The sequence below is a fragment of the Aspergillus fijiensis genome (genome assembly GCF_003184825.1).
Source record: "Aspergillus fijiensis CBS 313.89 unplaced genomic scaffold BO72scaffold_25, whole genome shotgun sequence".
In the NCBI taxonomy this organism is placed as follows: domain Eukaryota; kingdom Fungi; phylum Ascomycota; class Eurotiomycetes; order Eurotiales; family Aspergillaceae; genus Aspergillus; species Aspergillus fijiensis.
Window position 1 is genome coordinate 118,931 of NW_024469001.1, and position 15,571 is coordinate 134,501.

The 15,571-nt window shown below is 51.7% G+C and overlaps 6 protein-coding genes across 6 annotated transcripts; 2 read left to right on the forward strand and 4 right to left on the reverse strand.

The window, feature by feature from the left end:
- Positions 1-259: 259 nt before the first annotated feature.
- Positions 260-1,463, forward strand: BO72DRAFT_510074 (uncharacterized protein; the record flags this gene model as incomplete). The annotated part of the gene is made up of 3 exons (XM_040949353.1): positions 260-283; positions 332-591; positions 658-1,463. 3 exons carry the CDS (start codon positions 260-262, stop codon positions 1,406-1,408), a joined length of 1,035 nt encoding a protein of 344 aa, XP_040800962.1. The 3' UTR covers positions 1,409-1,463.
- Positions 1,464-2,625: 1,162 nt separating this feature from the next.
- Positions 2,626-4,408, forward strand: BO72DRAFT_510084 (cytochrome P450). The gene is made up of 2 exons (XM_040949354.1): positions 2,626-2,806; positions 2,919-4,408. The coding sequence occupies exons 1-2, from the start codon at positions 2,763-2,765 to the stop codon at positions 4,384-4,386; spliced, it is 1,512 nt and encodes a 503-aa protein (XP_040800963.1). The 5' UTR covers positions 2,626-2,762; the 3' UTR covers positions 4,387-4,408.
- Positions 4,409-4,872: 464 nt separating this feature from the next.
- On the reverse strand, positions 4,873-6,268 carry BO72DRAFT_468798 (NAD(P)/FAD-dependent oxidoreductase; the record flags this gene model as incomplete). Its single annotated transcript, XM_040946927.1, has 2 exons — positions 4,873-6,038; positions 6,106-6,268. 2 exons carry the CDS (start codon positions 6,266-6,268, stop codon positions 4,873-4,875), a joined length of 1,329 nt encoding a protein of 442 aa, XP_040800964.1.
- Positions 6,269-7,435: 1,167 nt separating this feature from the next.
- BO72DRAFT_378590 (uncharacterized protein) lies at positions 7,436-8,279 on the reverse strand (the record flags this gene model as incomplete). Its single annotated transcript, XM_040941318.1, has 3 exons — positions 7,436-7,881; positions 7,963-8,039; positions 8,113-8,279. Coding segments are annotated over 3 exons (690 nt in total), but the record flags the coding sequence as incomplete, so codon positions are not given.
- A 1,262-nt stretch (positions 8,280-9,541) lies between these two features.
- BO72DRAFT_496568 (uncharacterized protein) lies at positions 9,542-10,979 on the reverse strand (the record flags this gene model as incomplete). Its single annotated transcript, XM_040948639.1, has 5 exons — positions 9,542-9,934; positions 9,997-10,068; positions 10,177-10,354; positions 10,474-10,609; positions 10,961-10,979. 5 exons carry the CDS (start codon positions 10,977-10,979, stop codon positions 9,542-9,544), a joined length of 798 nt encoding a protein of 265 aa, XP_040800966.1.
- Positions 10,980-11,794: 815 nt separating this feature from the next.
- On the reverse strand, positions 11,795-15,273 carry BO72DRAFT_496569 (ubiquitin-conjugating enzyme E2; the record flags this gene model as incomplete). The annotated part of the gene is made up of 7 exons (XM_040948640.1): positions 11,795-12,219; positions 12,276-14,578; positions 14,675-14,811; positions 14,876-14,965; positions 15,032-15,046; positions 15,103-15,162; positions 15,232-15,273. The coding sequence occupies 7 exons, from the start codon at positions 15,271-15,273 to the stop codon at positions 11,795-11,797; spliced, it is 3,072 nt and encodes a 1,023-aa protein (XP_040800967.1).
- Positions 15,274-15,571: the final 298 nt, after the last annotated feature.

Below are 15,571 nucleotides of genomic sequence, written 5' to 3' on the forward strand. Positions count from 1 at the left end.
CGACAGTTTTATGCCATCAGCAGGATTATTTGTGTCAAACCGGACGTATCAGATGACCACTCTTGGGAATGAGCGTGTGGCAGACACAGGCACAGCTTATGATATGCTGTAAGTATACAGGACTTCGCTGTCATCGTGTTCATTTTTTGACGAAACACAACGCGAGTCCCCGACTTTAAAAACGATAAGCCAGAAATTTCAGCTGAAGCAAACCGATTCAACTCTCTATAGTCTGAAGGCTATTAATCAAGCTGTTGAAATGTCTACGACCACTGTCTGCGAAGTTACTGGGCCATCCTCGGCACTATCGCTCGATACGCGGGCTCCCAAGGAACCCTTTCTTCGCGACATTCGAAAGTCCTTGGAGCTTCTCGATCTGAAGTCATGCGTTATATCGGGTCTGTCGCAGCCGCGCAAGACGATTCCGTCACTTCTCCTCTGGGACGAGCAGGGGCTCAAAAACTTCAATGAATGGACCAACTGTCCTCACTACTATCCCAAGTCAAAGGAGTTGGAGATCCTCGAGACGCACAAAGACAGGATGGCGGGCGCTCTACCTGATAGGTCTGCGCTGGTCGAGCTGGGATGTGGGTGCGTTCGCCCGGGTTCAAGATTTCCATTTCGATGAATCATACTCATTGCCTGACCTCGTCTTAGAAACGTTCACAAGACCGCAATCATACTCTCTGCTCTCGCTAGACAAGGCAAGGAGGTCCAATATTATGCCCTGGACGTCTCAGAATCAGCGTTGCGCACCAGCCTGCAGACTCTGCAAGCAGAGTTCAAGCACTTCCCGGACATCAGTATCTCCGGTCTGCTCGGCACGTATGACGACTGCGTTGACTGGATCGCCAGCAACACCGCCAGTCTCCGCACACGCTCAGTCACCTTCCTCTGGGTAGGCAATAGTGTAGCGAACCTCTCCAAAACTGAAGCAAGCGACCTGATGTGTCAGTTCCGCCAAGCCTGCGCTATTGCAGGAATGCACTGCCACTTTCTGGTTTCTGCGGACGCTTGTGCCGACGAGAGCAAGCTACTCAAAGCCTACAATCCCGAAGGGGGGTTATCGTCCCTCTTCCTCCGCTATGGCCTCATCCATGTTAACAAGCTGCTCCGAGCGGATCTGTTCAACGACGTGGTTTGGAACTGCCTCCTCGAGTACGATCGAGAGGAGAACGAGATCCTGACTTTCTATTTCCCCGAAAGCGATGTCACATTGTCGAGCGGCGCAACGTCAGTGACGGTACATCATGGGGAGAAGATATTTTTCTTCCGTAGTGGCAAATGGAATGGAGAACAAATGAGCATTATTGCACAGCAGGGCGGGTTCCAAGTTTCGCAGGTATGGAGGGACGCAAAACAGGAGTACGGTAAGCTGAGCCCAAAGGTAAATCTTCATGGTGGATGATGTGCAGCTACTGACGAATTTCAGGATTCTATCTTTTATCTTCATAGCGGCATCCCCAACATACCTTGCTTCTTCTTTCAGAGTTTCATATACTGTATACTGCCATGATCATGATAAATTTCCAATTTGTGCTTGATATTGCAGTCGATAGAATTGAATATTTGATATAACGGTTTCAGCTAGCGAATTGTCCTCGGTAAGCTTTTGCATGCGTATCATAGCGGGCCTCAATACTGCAAACCCTCCTTGCAGTGTGAGTTTGTAGAACGATGACACTTCGCAGTCCGTCTGAGTAAGGACCTCGTGAAAAAAGACTCTGAGTGTCAATAATGAAGTGAAGTCTCGCCTGAGCGGAAGGGCCGACTGACACCTGAGCTTTCCGTGAAGACCGGATGCCCCTTGCATGAACCATTCCCACAACCATCCGTGGCAGGGAAACGTGTGTAACATAGCATGCAAGACAGGGTGCTTGGGCCAGGGAAGCATTTGTAGCACAGCATGCGTCGAGCCATTTGCGACGTCATTTTTAACCTTATCCATGATGTGAAGCCCAGACAGGGAAATACCTCAGGAGAAGGAAACGTGGACTGGTCCGGCAAACAACCTTAAAGCATTCCTGAAAGTTAGTCTGAGGAGGGGCCAGATAACGGGAAAACAGGGAATCGGGAAGCCAACTCTCTAGGAAAAGGCAGTACAGGTTTGCTCGGCCGAATCGATGTTTCGCTCGCACTCCCTGCGTCCAAGTCAGACTAGACAAACAGGTGTATACACGCATCAGGTGGGTAGTTAGACATGTCTCGAGGTCTTTTAGTCTTGTTCAGGTAGAAACAACGGGTAACAAGATATCCGGCAATCTTCCCTTGCACCCGAATCTGTGTGGCAAACAATCCGAAGTAGGTACATGCGATACACAAATTGTCAATGTCAGCAGACCTCAGTCTTCATCTGCTGCATTCGGACTAAGCTGGTTGCCTTTTTAGCCCACCTCAGAATCCGGCTCAAGTCTTTGACTCTTGGCCATGCAGGAATTGTGACACCTCTTCTTGTCTGTTGGAATGCCAGTGCAGGTAACACTTGGAAAATGATCTTGAAACTTCGTACCATGTACGTCGGTGAATTGACCCGGCGAATAGTCCTAGGGCATGAAGAAGAGGACCTATCCGGTCTGAGCTGGAATTCGATATGTCGACAATCACAGTGCATGAAGCGTCATGCATCTACATCAATCCGGACATGAACACGTACAAGAAACGGACTCGTGAACTTTTGAAGGACGACAAGCCAACATCGAGAGGCTGTGGCACGTAGACCAACCACGAGATCATCATGAGTTGCTCAAACTAGTTCGCATATAATGGAAGACAACCTGCTGCAGCTTCAAACCACACATCAGGAACTGTGAGATGGAGATTGGCTTCATCACAGCATAGACTATGGTGTCACAGTATTGGAAGACGATAGCTTTCATAGCTGCTGCGGGTGTCTTCATCTGGATCAACTATACCAAAAGATGGCCAAGTCATAGACTTCCCCCGGGCCCGCGAGGTCTCCCATTGATAGGGAATCTTCATCAGTTTCCTTCCAGCTTGGCCAGATCTACTTTCGATGAATGGCACAAGCAGTACGGACCAATAGTGGGCCTGTCTCTGGGACAAAAACCCGTCATTATTATAGGCAGCGCCTCGATTGCCAATGAATTATTTGCGAAGAGAGGCCGCATCTATAGCTCTCGGCCTCGAATGGTGATGGCGTTAGAAAACTTGTCCCACGGGATGCACACGGTTTTTCTACCGTATGGGCCGCAGTGGAGGGCGCACAATCGCATCCACAAGACTATTCTCGCACCGAGCAAGGCTTTGCATTTCCACGAGCTCCTTGAGGCAGAAACTAAGCTGACTCTCCGCGACCTGCTGCATTCAAAAGACTGGGGCCAAAGCATTGTCCGCTTTACATCTAGCGTCGTGTACAGCCTTGCGTATGGTCAACGCCTCCAAGGGGATGAGCCGGAAATCCGGGAGATGTCTGACTTTGTCGAGGAGACGATGCGTGCAATCTCTGGATCCTGGCTGGTAGATATCCTGCCCTTCATCAATAAACTGCCCAGCTTCATCAACCCATGGAAGAGATTCGGGAATCGCTTCCATCAGCAGGCGATGCGGATATTTGCAGAAAGCAGCAGACACGCCATAAAGACACCAGGGTGGAACTTCACAAAGCATGTCCAGACGAAGGAACGAACCGGTCATTTCAGCGATGAGGAGTTACTCTATGTAGTTGGCGTGCTTTTCCAAGCCGGCATCGACTCCACCTCCACGGCCTTCCGATATTGCATCCTAGCATGCATCCTGCACCGCGACAAAGTCACGAAAGCTCAACAGGAGCTAGATGCCGTGGTTGGGAAAACTCGTCTCCCCAGTCTGGATGATATAGCCGAGCTGCCTTATACGAAAGCCTTCATCAACGAGGTTCTCCGCTGGCGGCCTATCACGGTCGGATCGTTAGCGCACTGCAGCTCCGAGCACGACACGTTCATGGGTTATGATATACCGAAAGGCTCGGTGGTGATACTCAATCATTGGTCAGCCGTGTTGAACACCGATACCTACGGACCAGATGCCGCCTCCTTTCGCCCAGAGCGATGGATTGAAGACCCCAACCTGCCGCTGCTTGCATTCGGCTGCGGGCGACGAGCCTGTTCGGGGCAGTATCTGGCTCAGAAGGAGCTTGAGGCTTTGATCCCTAGTATACTATGGGCTTTCGATATTGAAGTCGGCTCTTCAGATGAGACGAAGCTGAAGTTGAATCCTTGGGATCTCCTGGAGATCGGCGGACTCCTTCGACCGCCTCCATTTCCAGCAAGCTTCATCCCTCGTGACGAAGAGAGGAGGACACTCATCGAGCGTGAGTCTAGAAAGGTGGATGCAGCGGGCCTTCAGGATATATTGAATCGGATTCAAACACGTCTGGATCTTGGCTGAGCAGGTTATGATGAAGAATCGGCGGGTAGCGGAGCAGGGTAGGATAGGAAAAGAAGAAGGTGAGGAAGAAGGAAAGGGAAGGAGGCAGGCGGGAGGAGAAACTATAGAGAAATACGCAGTACCTACTAGTATATTAGTTCAGATGAAGGCAATCACCGTAGTAAGATTCAGAAGTTGTTAATCTTGTCTCCACATCCAGGCCTCACTCAATTCTCCTGACACCTGACACTAGTTACCAGCCTCTTCCCAGCTTTTCGATTTACCTATACCCACGATCTACAACCTCTTATCAACTCACCCCGACCACCCGCTACAACTGTTCCGGAAAGAGAACCTATCTCACGTTCATAACTTAATAAACCTGACCAGATCACTGCCCCACCCTAAAAGAGAAGTCAAGACACCAATCCAGCCATTCATTAGCTCCATAGAATCCCAGATCCTATCACAGTCAGCCAAGAGACTGTCACAATGTACATAACCCAATCACTCCCCCTCCTCAATCTCCGTCCACCCCCTAACCTCCCCAAAATCCATAACGCGATACTCGCCCCCAAACCGATTGAGGGTATCCTCCCAGTCGCGATCCACCGCCAATTCGGGCCTCCACCTCACCGTCCGCGCCAACCTCTCCTCCAACCGTCCCTCCAACCGATCCACAATAAACCCGCCAATGGACGGGATATGCGCGAACCCTCGCCCGGACGCGCCCACCGCACACAGCAAAGACGAATAGTCGGGATGATAATCGATCAAGAAATTGCGGTCGACGGTGTCGGCGCACCAGCAGATGCGGGCGAAGGCGAGCGGGCGGTCCGCCAGCTGGGGTAGGGTGGCGCGCAGCAGGGCGCGGATGCGCGCCTCAGACTCTAACGGGATCTGGTGGCGGGCGAAGGGGACGCTTCGCCTCTCGCTGTGGGGCTTGTCGTCCGGGTTGTCGTAGACCCAGTTGCAGTAGCCGGGATGCTCGTCGCAGATCTTGAGGTCGTGGTGCTCGGCGTCGGGCTCCATGAAGAAGCCCTGGTCGGCGTTGAAGAGGACCGGGAGGTGGCGGTAGGCGGCGGCCTCGGTGGGGGACAGGCGGATGTGCGCGAGCGTCCACGCTGTCGGGCGGAGCTGTTTCTTGAAGTCCAAAAGTTGGTCCGCGTTGGCGCCGGCGGCGAGGATCACTTTGGCCGCGTGGTGGGAAGTGCCGTCGGCGGTTGCGACGCCGATGACGTCTCCTGCGCTGTGGGAGTGGTCGGATGCAGAGGAAAAGAGTAGCCGCACGACTTTGCCTTGCGGATCGCCGCCGATGAATCGCACGCCTAGGCGCTGGGCCTCGGTGATGGCCGCGAGTAGGGCGTTGCGCGCGTGCACCCAGCCCGCGCCTTTCTTCTTCCAGTACCCCTTCCACCCTGGGAGAGGGCCGATGAGGATCCCTGTGGGGAATGCTTGTCGGAAATCGTCCGGCGTGTTCAGTTCGACTACCTCGTCTCCGGGGCGGTCACGGCGATGGATATGCTTGAGGCCGTCCGGGGAGAAGGCGGAGGTGATGGATCCGGTCTCGTGGAAGTGTGGTTTGAAGATCGGGTCGTGCTGGAAGCCGTGGCTCAGCGCGGCGAAGAAGGTCCGATTGGCGTAGTCCGGGTCGTCGTCGGCTGGAGGTTTCACTGGATAAGACCTCGTTAGGTTGGGGATCAAGCAGACACTCTTAGGGAAGAAAGTAATGAAACATACTGAAAGAGACAATCTTGTTCACATCGTTCCCCGCCGAGATAGCAGATGGCTGGGGATACGCATCCAGAACCGTGACATTAGTATATCCTCGGCGCGCCAAGTGCAGCGCAGTCGAAGCACCCCACGTTCCGGCCCCGACTATCAGAATATGCGAGTCATGCATACTGTTGTCGCCCCTGTTGTCGCTCCTATTGTTGTGGTCCATCGCAGGTAAGGGATCGATGTCAATATGAACCGACACAGAGGGACCTGTTGTCTCGTGGATAAGGTGTGGAGCACGCATTTCCTGGATCCTTGCAGCCACTAACTATCTCAAGAACCCAAACTAAAACTCTCGTATGTGGCCTGTCAAGGACCTTATATTCGATTCCTGTAGCTTGTTGTAGCTGATACATGAACCGCCGGGCCTCCGAGGACGGACAACCCTTAGGAGGGGCCGCGATAAGGGACCAAATCACATCATTATTGGATCCAATTTCGAGCCCCCCTGTAGTGGCACTAGACTAGGCGATGATAAGGCAAGCTTGCTCCACTCTTGCAACAAGCTTCGCTTGGACCTGCCATTGTTCGGTCGATCTGGGGTAGACCTCATCGCTTCACCGTACTGTACATTGACACTAGAAGAGCAGTCGATGACTTGGCGAGGTGGCCATTAGCAGCCATTCTCATTTATTTCTGATAGATTCCACAAGTCAAATACCTCATCGAGAAATCCACGACCACAAGAGGGCTCACAACATTATGCTCAGCTTCAGTCCAGCCAACATACAATCTCTCCCAAGCAGAATCGATCAAAGAACAGCCCCAGCACGCAAAATAAGAACACGGGCACAGCTCGGCTATCCAAACAGACTGCTGAAATATTGGGGCACACACATATAAGCATCCAGATATCCCTTTGCAAACTCACATCCGAGCAGTCTGATCAACCTCATTATACATAGATCATATGAAACCGCCAAGCAAAGCAGAACAACGCAGATCCGAGTAAAGCAGAGGATTAAGATATAACAGATAATTCAGAGCATGCTCCCAGGCTCGCGAGGCCAATCCTTTCCAGTTTCAGATCGTTATTCAAATCCTCGACGAGTAAGTGGCTTGTTTTGCCTTTTCAACCTTTTTTTATAGATTTTCTTTGCCGATATGTGTGTGGGCGCTTCTTCTCCGCCAAGTTCGCCGCGCGTAACCCAGTAAACGAAATTCGAGATCAGGACACAGCCAGTAAAGCCATCGACACAAACCCATGACGCCACAGGTATGCCGGACATCACTGCAGCAACAACATCAAACTTATTAGCAAAAGTTACACTCCTCAATTCCCATCGACAAATCAAGCAAAGCTTACCTCGGCCCCCGCAAACCTCCCCTCCAGATCATCCACATGATTACACAGCGCGACAAACAAATCGAAAAAGAAGGGATGGCCCCTCTCCATCTCCAACTGCATGGTGCCGCTGGCCTTGAAGACCGCCCGCGACCGGATAATCATGGCCAGATACCGCGCGCGCAGCTGATCCTCCGACTCGGGCGTATGCTCGTATGCGAACCGCGCGGACCGCAGGATCACGTCCACCGCAATCCCGGTTCGGAGGCCCTGTTTGCGCAGGGCGAGGTGCTTGAGGGCCTCGGGGAGGCCGTAGTGCTCGGCGGCGCAGTAGATGGCCGTATCCCGGAGGATGAGGCCTGCCCGGTGATGATAGAAGGTGGCAGTGGGGGAGGTGTTAGGTCCGGCGGGACTACCGTCCTTGCTGGGATGAGAGTGAACTGACTTGGTAGCTAGAACATCCTCGGCGTTCTGCTGCATCTCACTTTCGTTGTCAGCTTCTTCCTCAAGGCGCCATGTAGGTGCCTCGAGACCGTCCCCACGTAGAAGACGCGGGTAGTAGTCGCCTTTGTAGAGAAACTCGAGGATGCAGGAAAGAATTTCTGGGTCCCTGTCTCTTCTAGTCAGCCTCTCAGACACCCTGGAGGCAAGACCCCTAAGTGGTGCAAAAAGGCGATACTTACTCATCAGGCAGCGCCACCACTTTATTCAAGTTGCTCTCGATGAACTGATCTCGGAGCATAGCATCGAAGAAAGTAGCCCGGGAGAGTACATCTTCATGCGCGACGAAGAGGCGATGATCCGGGCCCACGATCAAGCTAACCACGGGGCTCACGAGGGGGCTGGGGGGTTGCAGAATACATTAGCTTCCATGGCCCGGACATGCAAGGAGACATTGGCATGCGAAAGCATACGCACAAAGCTCAAGCAAAGCAAGAATAGAAGACAAAGACAGCCCGCAGGAATGACCAGATAAATGCAGATAAACACCTACCTAGTAAGAGGCGGCTCCTTCATGGTCGACTCCTCTTCCTTCTTCTCTTCATCCTTCCCTTTCCCACCCTTCATTGACTTCGCCTTAAACCCTACCTTCTTGGTAATGGACGATCGGACAGGCTTCTTGACCCGGCGGTTCTGAGCTAGCAAAGACGCAGAGCGTCTTCTACCGGCCCTTCCAGCCATCGTGCTTCTGCCGCCCGGATCCATCCACTGGACCAGGAACGAGACGATAGACATTCAGGTGTGGAATGAAGAGAGAAGAGAGAAAGCAAGAGAATTAAGTGACCAGAAGAGGGTGCAGAAAGCGAATGACTGTGGATCAAAACGCAGGAAAGGACAGGAATGACGCTGCCACCGTTTGGTCATGCATAGGGTCGCATGAACGGGGGGAGGAGTCTCGGAAGCTGATCATGCAAGACTACAGGTTCCCTTTCCGCAGACACCGGGCTTCATCAGACGGAGACCCAGCGGGAGGCTTGCAAAGGAACTTGCAATCTTACGCTATCTAGCTTGCACTTGCGGTCATCTACGGTGAAGTAGAGACACTATAGCGGAACGGTCGACTCTGGGAAGCGCGGAGAAGAAAGAGAGAGAAGAGCAGAGAAGAGAAACAGGAATTAAGAGATGAAGGTGTGATGGTGGTGGAGGTGGTGGAGGTGGGGATCATGTGATGGTGAGCGGCTGATCGATCAATCATTCGTGCTTGATTTTCGGCTACTGCAGTGTATTTATCGTAGCAGTACTTCCAGGCTACAATCAGACTCGGTAGCCCAGGCAGGAATAAAAGCCCCCAAGACGTTATACGTACAACCTAAGATATAGACTGATGATCATGAACAACAATCATGAGCAGCTTCTTGCCACACAACATAAAGAAGCACGCCCTCTGAGCACATCGCTCCACGCCATAAAATAGGAAAAGAAATGCAAGCATGCAGATAAAGTAGGCCCCAGATACACGACATGAAACAGGATGATCGCTACCGGACATACCATGACAGAACAACAGTAACAACACTATTAGCAGATCATAGACAGTGAGAGAATGTACCTGAGGTGGGAAGATGCTTCGACGAAGACAGCAACGTCCTGGTGAATACGCGAGCATCAAGATCAAGCAGCCTTCTTCTTCCGGCCCCGCTTAGGCTTCTCCTCATCGTCAGCAGTAGCAGCAGCGGCCTTGGTCGGCTTCTTCGCGGCCTTCTTCTTAGCGGCAGCAGGCTCCTCGTCGGCTTCCTCGACAGCGGCCTTGGATTTGGCTGGACGACCGCGCTTGGAAGTCTTCGGCTTGACCTCCTCTTCCTCGTCTTCATCAGATACAGGCTTAGGTTGAGCGCTCTTCCTGGATCGCTTAGGCTTGGGTGCTTCTTCTTCGTGCTCCTGCTGCTCACCGTCAGCCTCAGCCTCAACCTTAGGGTCTTTCTTGGGCTGAGCACGACTGCGCTTCTTGCTCTTGGGGGTAGGCTCCGCCTCATCCTCCTCGTCAGCTTTGGCCTGAGCCTTCTTCTGTCCATTTATGTCAGTTTCAAGTCTGAAGCAAAGCCAGGTATTTAGTCAGAGAATCTTACCTTAGCCGCAGCCTCCTTTTTAGTGGCCTTCGAACGGAAGCCATTCATACCAGGACGGTTGACTTCAACATCCTAATCATCGAGACGGATTAGAATTGCTCATTGACCCACGAGCAAGCAAACAGCACCAACCCCAACCAACCCCCATCGACACCAAGAAAAAGAAAGAGAAAAACTTACCCCCTTCCAATCCTCATCATCAACATGCCCCTGCTCCAACGCCCGACGAACCTTGTCTTGATTCTCCTCAGAAAGCTCATCAAAGCCATCGAGAGCCGAGCAATCCGTCTCATCCCCACCACTTATGTCCTTGATAGCATCCTTCAGATTCTGGATGACATTCGGCGTGACACAGCCCCTGAATGTGGGGGGGGGGGAGGTACATCAGATACTGAAAGGGTTCTCATGACACACGATACACAAAAAAGAAGGCTCAAAATGCCCGCTGCTTGCAGATGGCCAGGGAGAAAAACTTACCAGTGACGCCATTTCCAGCTCTGGTAATCACCTGCTTCGACCCAGCTGCCGTGACGGAGCTCCCCCTTGGCGATCTTGATTTTGGCGTCCTTGCATTCCTTGTTCTGGCAGCCGGCACGGCTGCTGCTCGCCTCCTCTGGGGGAATAGGTTAGTTCAGAGCTCAATAAATCAGAGGTGCATAGTTCGTCGACTAGCATGCTTGTGCTAGTAGTGCAGACAACTGAAGGAAACCCAGTGTAAAATATTATAGGAGAATCCAAAAGAAAAAAAAAGATCTCTAGGAATCTGGTGAAGTGGATAATGTGACAGTTGGCAGGACAGCAGCGAGCAGCTCGGCAGAACAAATATTGAAGACTCGTAGACAACAAATCCCTATCAACGGCCCATATTTCACATATCGATACAGATTTATGTCTGGAGACAATCGGATGTACACAACAACACTGTACTTCGAAGGCAGAAAAGGATCGATGGAACGGAACTTACCCAAACGATATGCGCCCATTTTTGCCGGACTGCAATGACGACGGTGCTACGTGCGGCAAGTTTCTTGGGTTCTGACACAAACACCTGACTTCACTGGGTTTGAGAAAGCAGGTCAATCACTCAAGACTGTTGAGAAAGTTCGAAGACACACCAACAGTAGGTGGGCGATGGAAAAGAAAGAAAAGAAATAAAAAGAATTGACAGCGAGGTTTAAAACAGAAGAGGAAACAATCGGAGGTGGTCTGAGAGAGGAAGGAAAACGAGCGTGAGTGGGAAAGGGAGTGCGGGCGAGCCAACAGCCCAACGGAACCCGCCAAAGACCATTGCCGCAGGGCTCCTCGCCGCCCTTTTGCTACGACGCTCATGGCTGGTAATGATCGTTGTTGAATTTTGGTTTGCTCTAGATGACAGACTGACACGGGCTCTTCAATTCTTTTTATTATGGAGCCACTTGGAATCCTGAGGTTGGTGGTTATTATCAATACTACATCTTCAATTCCTGCGGTCGCTGCGGTCGGTTCTTCGAGAATACTTCGAAATCATCGGTCTTCCTGCAGAAGGCTGAAGAACAGTCGAGAACTCTTACAGGCATCATCTACCTAGTATAGACGCTCCCAAAGTAGCAGTTCAATTCCTAGATATCATTGCTCATCAGATGTCGCCTATCGCTGCCTATCCCACCCATTGTTGCCTAAAAAATCAACCATGAGCACGGGCTTGACTCGTACATACATCAGATTTCACCAACAACAAATATCACTGAGAACATGAGAACCTGAGAACCTGAGAGCCTATCCCAGCCGGGTCTCCACAAATATGAGGTGCTCTCACAGATCATAGTTCAGGCTCATGTCCACAACGATCCCGAAGCGCTTCAAGCCAGATGGTATGAAGTTTCTCCAAATCGGCGATGTGCTTCTGAAGCATGACCACTGCCCCAAGGCTGAGCCGCGACATGTATGCAGAAGCGTCTCCGACAGCTGACTCTTGGCCCGCGGAGGTGCGGTGGTGATGCTCAATCATTGCCAGCGCATCATCGATGGCTCGACGGATCAGATGAGGACGATTCATGCTCAGCGCGGTCGCGGTCGTGGGCGCGGGGAAATATAGCCACGAGGTAACATCATCGAAGCCAGACACCTCATTTGCCAGAGCATGTATCATCAACTTCCGCGTCAGTAGGAATGCTCGCTCGGTGTATTGAATCGAGTCAATCCGCTTCTCCTCGTCTGTAGCAAGGGTTTCGAAGCCAGGCTCATCTGCAGGAGTTAGTGCTTAGCAACGGGGCTTTTCAGGTCTGAAGGGACTGCCTTACTGTAAAACGGACGTTTGACCAGGACCAAACCCATGATGGAAACCATGATCTGGAGAAGCGTAGACTTGGACGAAGACCAAACCTCATTTGGGTTCTGTGCAGGCCATGTGCCCAACAGACTAAGGCAAACCTGGCCGTCAAGGTGCAGATTAGGATTGATTTCTGCCTCGGTGACGGACCAGTAGTGAAAGAAAGCAGCCGGGGGCTTGCTTGGGAATTGATCCGTGAGGTGGAAATCGATCACAAAAGGCGCATGCTCGTACGGAGTGCCCGCAGGCCCAACAATCAGAGTCCTGATGAGATCCACGCGTGACTCCCATGAACGGACATAGATGCCAGCAGGAAGAGATGTATTGAGGACCCTCCATTCCTTTTGTATGCGCTTGATACTCAAGCTGGAATCCCCCGCGGGCTCACTCGAGATGAAATGATGATCAGAGGGAGGGGGTCCTTCGAGTACGAGGAACGCTGGAGGAGCCGATGATCCGGAGGGTTCTGTTCCACTCATTTCCATGTCTCCTTCAGCATCTGCCATTGTGACGTGATAATACGGGAAGTCCTCAATGTGTTCCAGTGCATCTTTCGAAGTGTGTGTAGGCCCTGCCTCTTCCCTATGGGATACTCCGTGGCAGTTGGCATCATCATCGTCATCAGTGTCTTCATTATCGGTATCATCTGTGTCGAGATCTTCAGACTCGTCGTTCGGAGCCAACTCATTAAGAGGCATTTCTTCACATTCACAAGGATATGACAACAAGATTCTCTCCGTTGGCATCTCAATATCCACACATGAATCTCCGTGAGTCAACCGCACCGTGACGGTACCATCGGTGTTGGGTTTCATGATCATCCCGACAAAGTTCGCATTTAACCTTGCGCAGAAGTCTTCGTAGTGAATACTGAGGCGTGTAGGTGCCGGAGAGTTGTCGACTACGATTGTGCTCTTGAACCATGCAGTACGAACGACGTCTCTCTTCGATTTCTCGAGGTAGCTCCGTATAGCATCGAAGTGCTTGGAAGGTGCATGGCTCGAATGATCGGCGCCATTGCCAGACGCAGGGCTTACCCGGAGAGCTTGCAACACAGATGCGTGTATCGTGCTCGGTATAATATGCACAAGTTTCCCTGGTGACCTACGCAGGGCAGGGAAAGAGGCGAGCTCGTAGAGCGAGACTGGAGTTCTCTTGGTGTTCAAGGTTCCCAGTCGAGTGTATTCGTGGTTTAGACAGTATCCGTGTAGCGGGAGCTCAACAGTAGCGTCGTCGTACCATCGAACATATGCTACTCGCTCTCGACTATCCACCTCTTGAACCACGCCCACTTCGTGTGAATGAAGCGACAAGCATGACGAACATCTATTATCACCTCCGGTCGAAGGAATTGCCTGAACCGAGTCTTTGAGAACAGTCAAATCTCCAGGAAAGACCTCTTCCGCGGGATAGGGATTGGGTGTATGCAGAGATATTGCGTTCTCTATGGTAACCTTCCCGTTTTGCCACTGAACTGTCGTGTCTGTCTTGGATGAGACAATTCGAAAGACATTCAGATCATACCCATACGAATATTCAACTGGGACGTGACGATAATGAGGGTATTTTGCAGCCGCTCCAACCGTGTCACGGAAGCGCACTACACTTCCCAGTTTAATCAAGCATCTAGGCCTCAGCTGAAGCTCCTCCTCACTAGACTTGTTCGTCGGGGCCCGACCGAAGTCACACTTGACCGCATACTTCTTGAACAAAGATGCTCTGATTATCTCCGTCCCCCCAGTGACTGTGGTTTTGTCTATGCCAATCCCGAACGCATTTGGCATCACCCACTTGACATGGTACTGTGAAGCTGGTGTAGCCAACGTGCAGACATGCTGACGACCACGAGTTGGGTTCTTGGTACGAGCACCATAGACTTCGCACATGTTCGCGGCATCGACCAAGGCAGCTCGGCCAGGATAGACTTGACCAGGGTCCTTGTATACTATCTCGGCTCCGGCAACCTCCGACTGTTTAGTGATCTCTCCACCGCGTGGCATCCACACCAGCCTTGCTGGGTCGACCCAAGTTGGACATTCGACGTTCAATGGATTGTAGAGGGTGACGACCTCGCTTTGCCTCGTCAAAAACACAGGATCTCGATCAACATGCCGGATGACCCCAAGCTTCTGCTGATATATGATATGGTCTCCCACAGCGAATGGCTCATGAGACTCGATGTCGGAGACGACAACATCATGTAGCAAGTTAGATTGTAGTTCGTCCATCGGTGGCATTATGTTAGAGCTGAGACACTTCGGCTTATCCTTGAATCTAAGCGGACCATGTTCCCCTGTTAGTGAGTTGCTGGGGAGAGACGCGACAGGCTCCAGGGTGTATTTAGTCCGGCAACTTAGTACCCTGCCACACATGGCATCGTGTGCTTGGTATTTGACGATATCACCAATGTGGCATTCTCTGTCGATGAGTTGAAGCTCATTTTCAGGAATCAGCGAGTAGCCCTGCGATCTATCCACGAACCGGACAAAGACATATCCTTGCGGGGCCTGTTGAGGAGCAAAAGAGACCTTAGTAAACACGCAGAAGAGGTCCCTGAGCTTTGTTACGTACGTCCTCTGTCTGCAGGAATTTCTCCAAAATTCCCGCGGGTGTCGATGGATGAGAAAGGATGAGGTATTCGTCCAGCGGGTAAACTAGGGGCTTGTATGCAGCATAGGTCAGTCACACCAGAGCTCTGTGTTCTGGAGAGGGGGAAGAGAAGAGTACATCATCATGAGTACCCTGCATCTAATCAGTATCTGAGAGAAGGTTTGCTACAAGAGACCTGGTAAGCATACCTCAACAGAGCACACGCGAGACGGATTTGAGACCAGACAACATATATCATCTGGTTCGAACTGCTGAACATGAGCTTTGAATTATAGAAAGAGTAGTAGACGATCTCTGCCTCAGCTCACTGAACTTACGTGGGCCTTCGTATTTCTTTGTGCCTCAGCAGTCGCCGCCATGGTTAGAAACGAGGATACACGACTTGCACAAGCGTTTGAATCCGCAGTGAGCAAGTATTTGGGAAAGCCAGATCCAAGTGATAGTGGGAAGGAGAGAGAAGGGAGTAGATTCTGTGAGGTGCGAGGGTAGTAGTTTGCTGACGAGAGGAGGAGGAAGAAGAAGAAGAGGAGGAAGAGAAATAGCGTCAGAGGTATGGGATCACCCGTCAGGTTGAGGGGAAGTGAAAGAAGCTCCTTGGAGCCTTGAGGCGGCTCTGCCGTTCACCTCAGGGAGTGAATGAAGAGCTCAGGGCCAGAG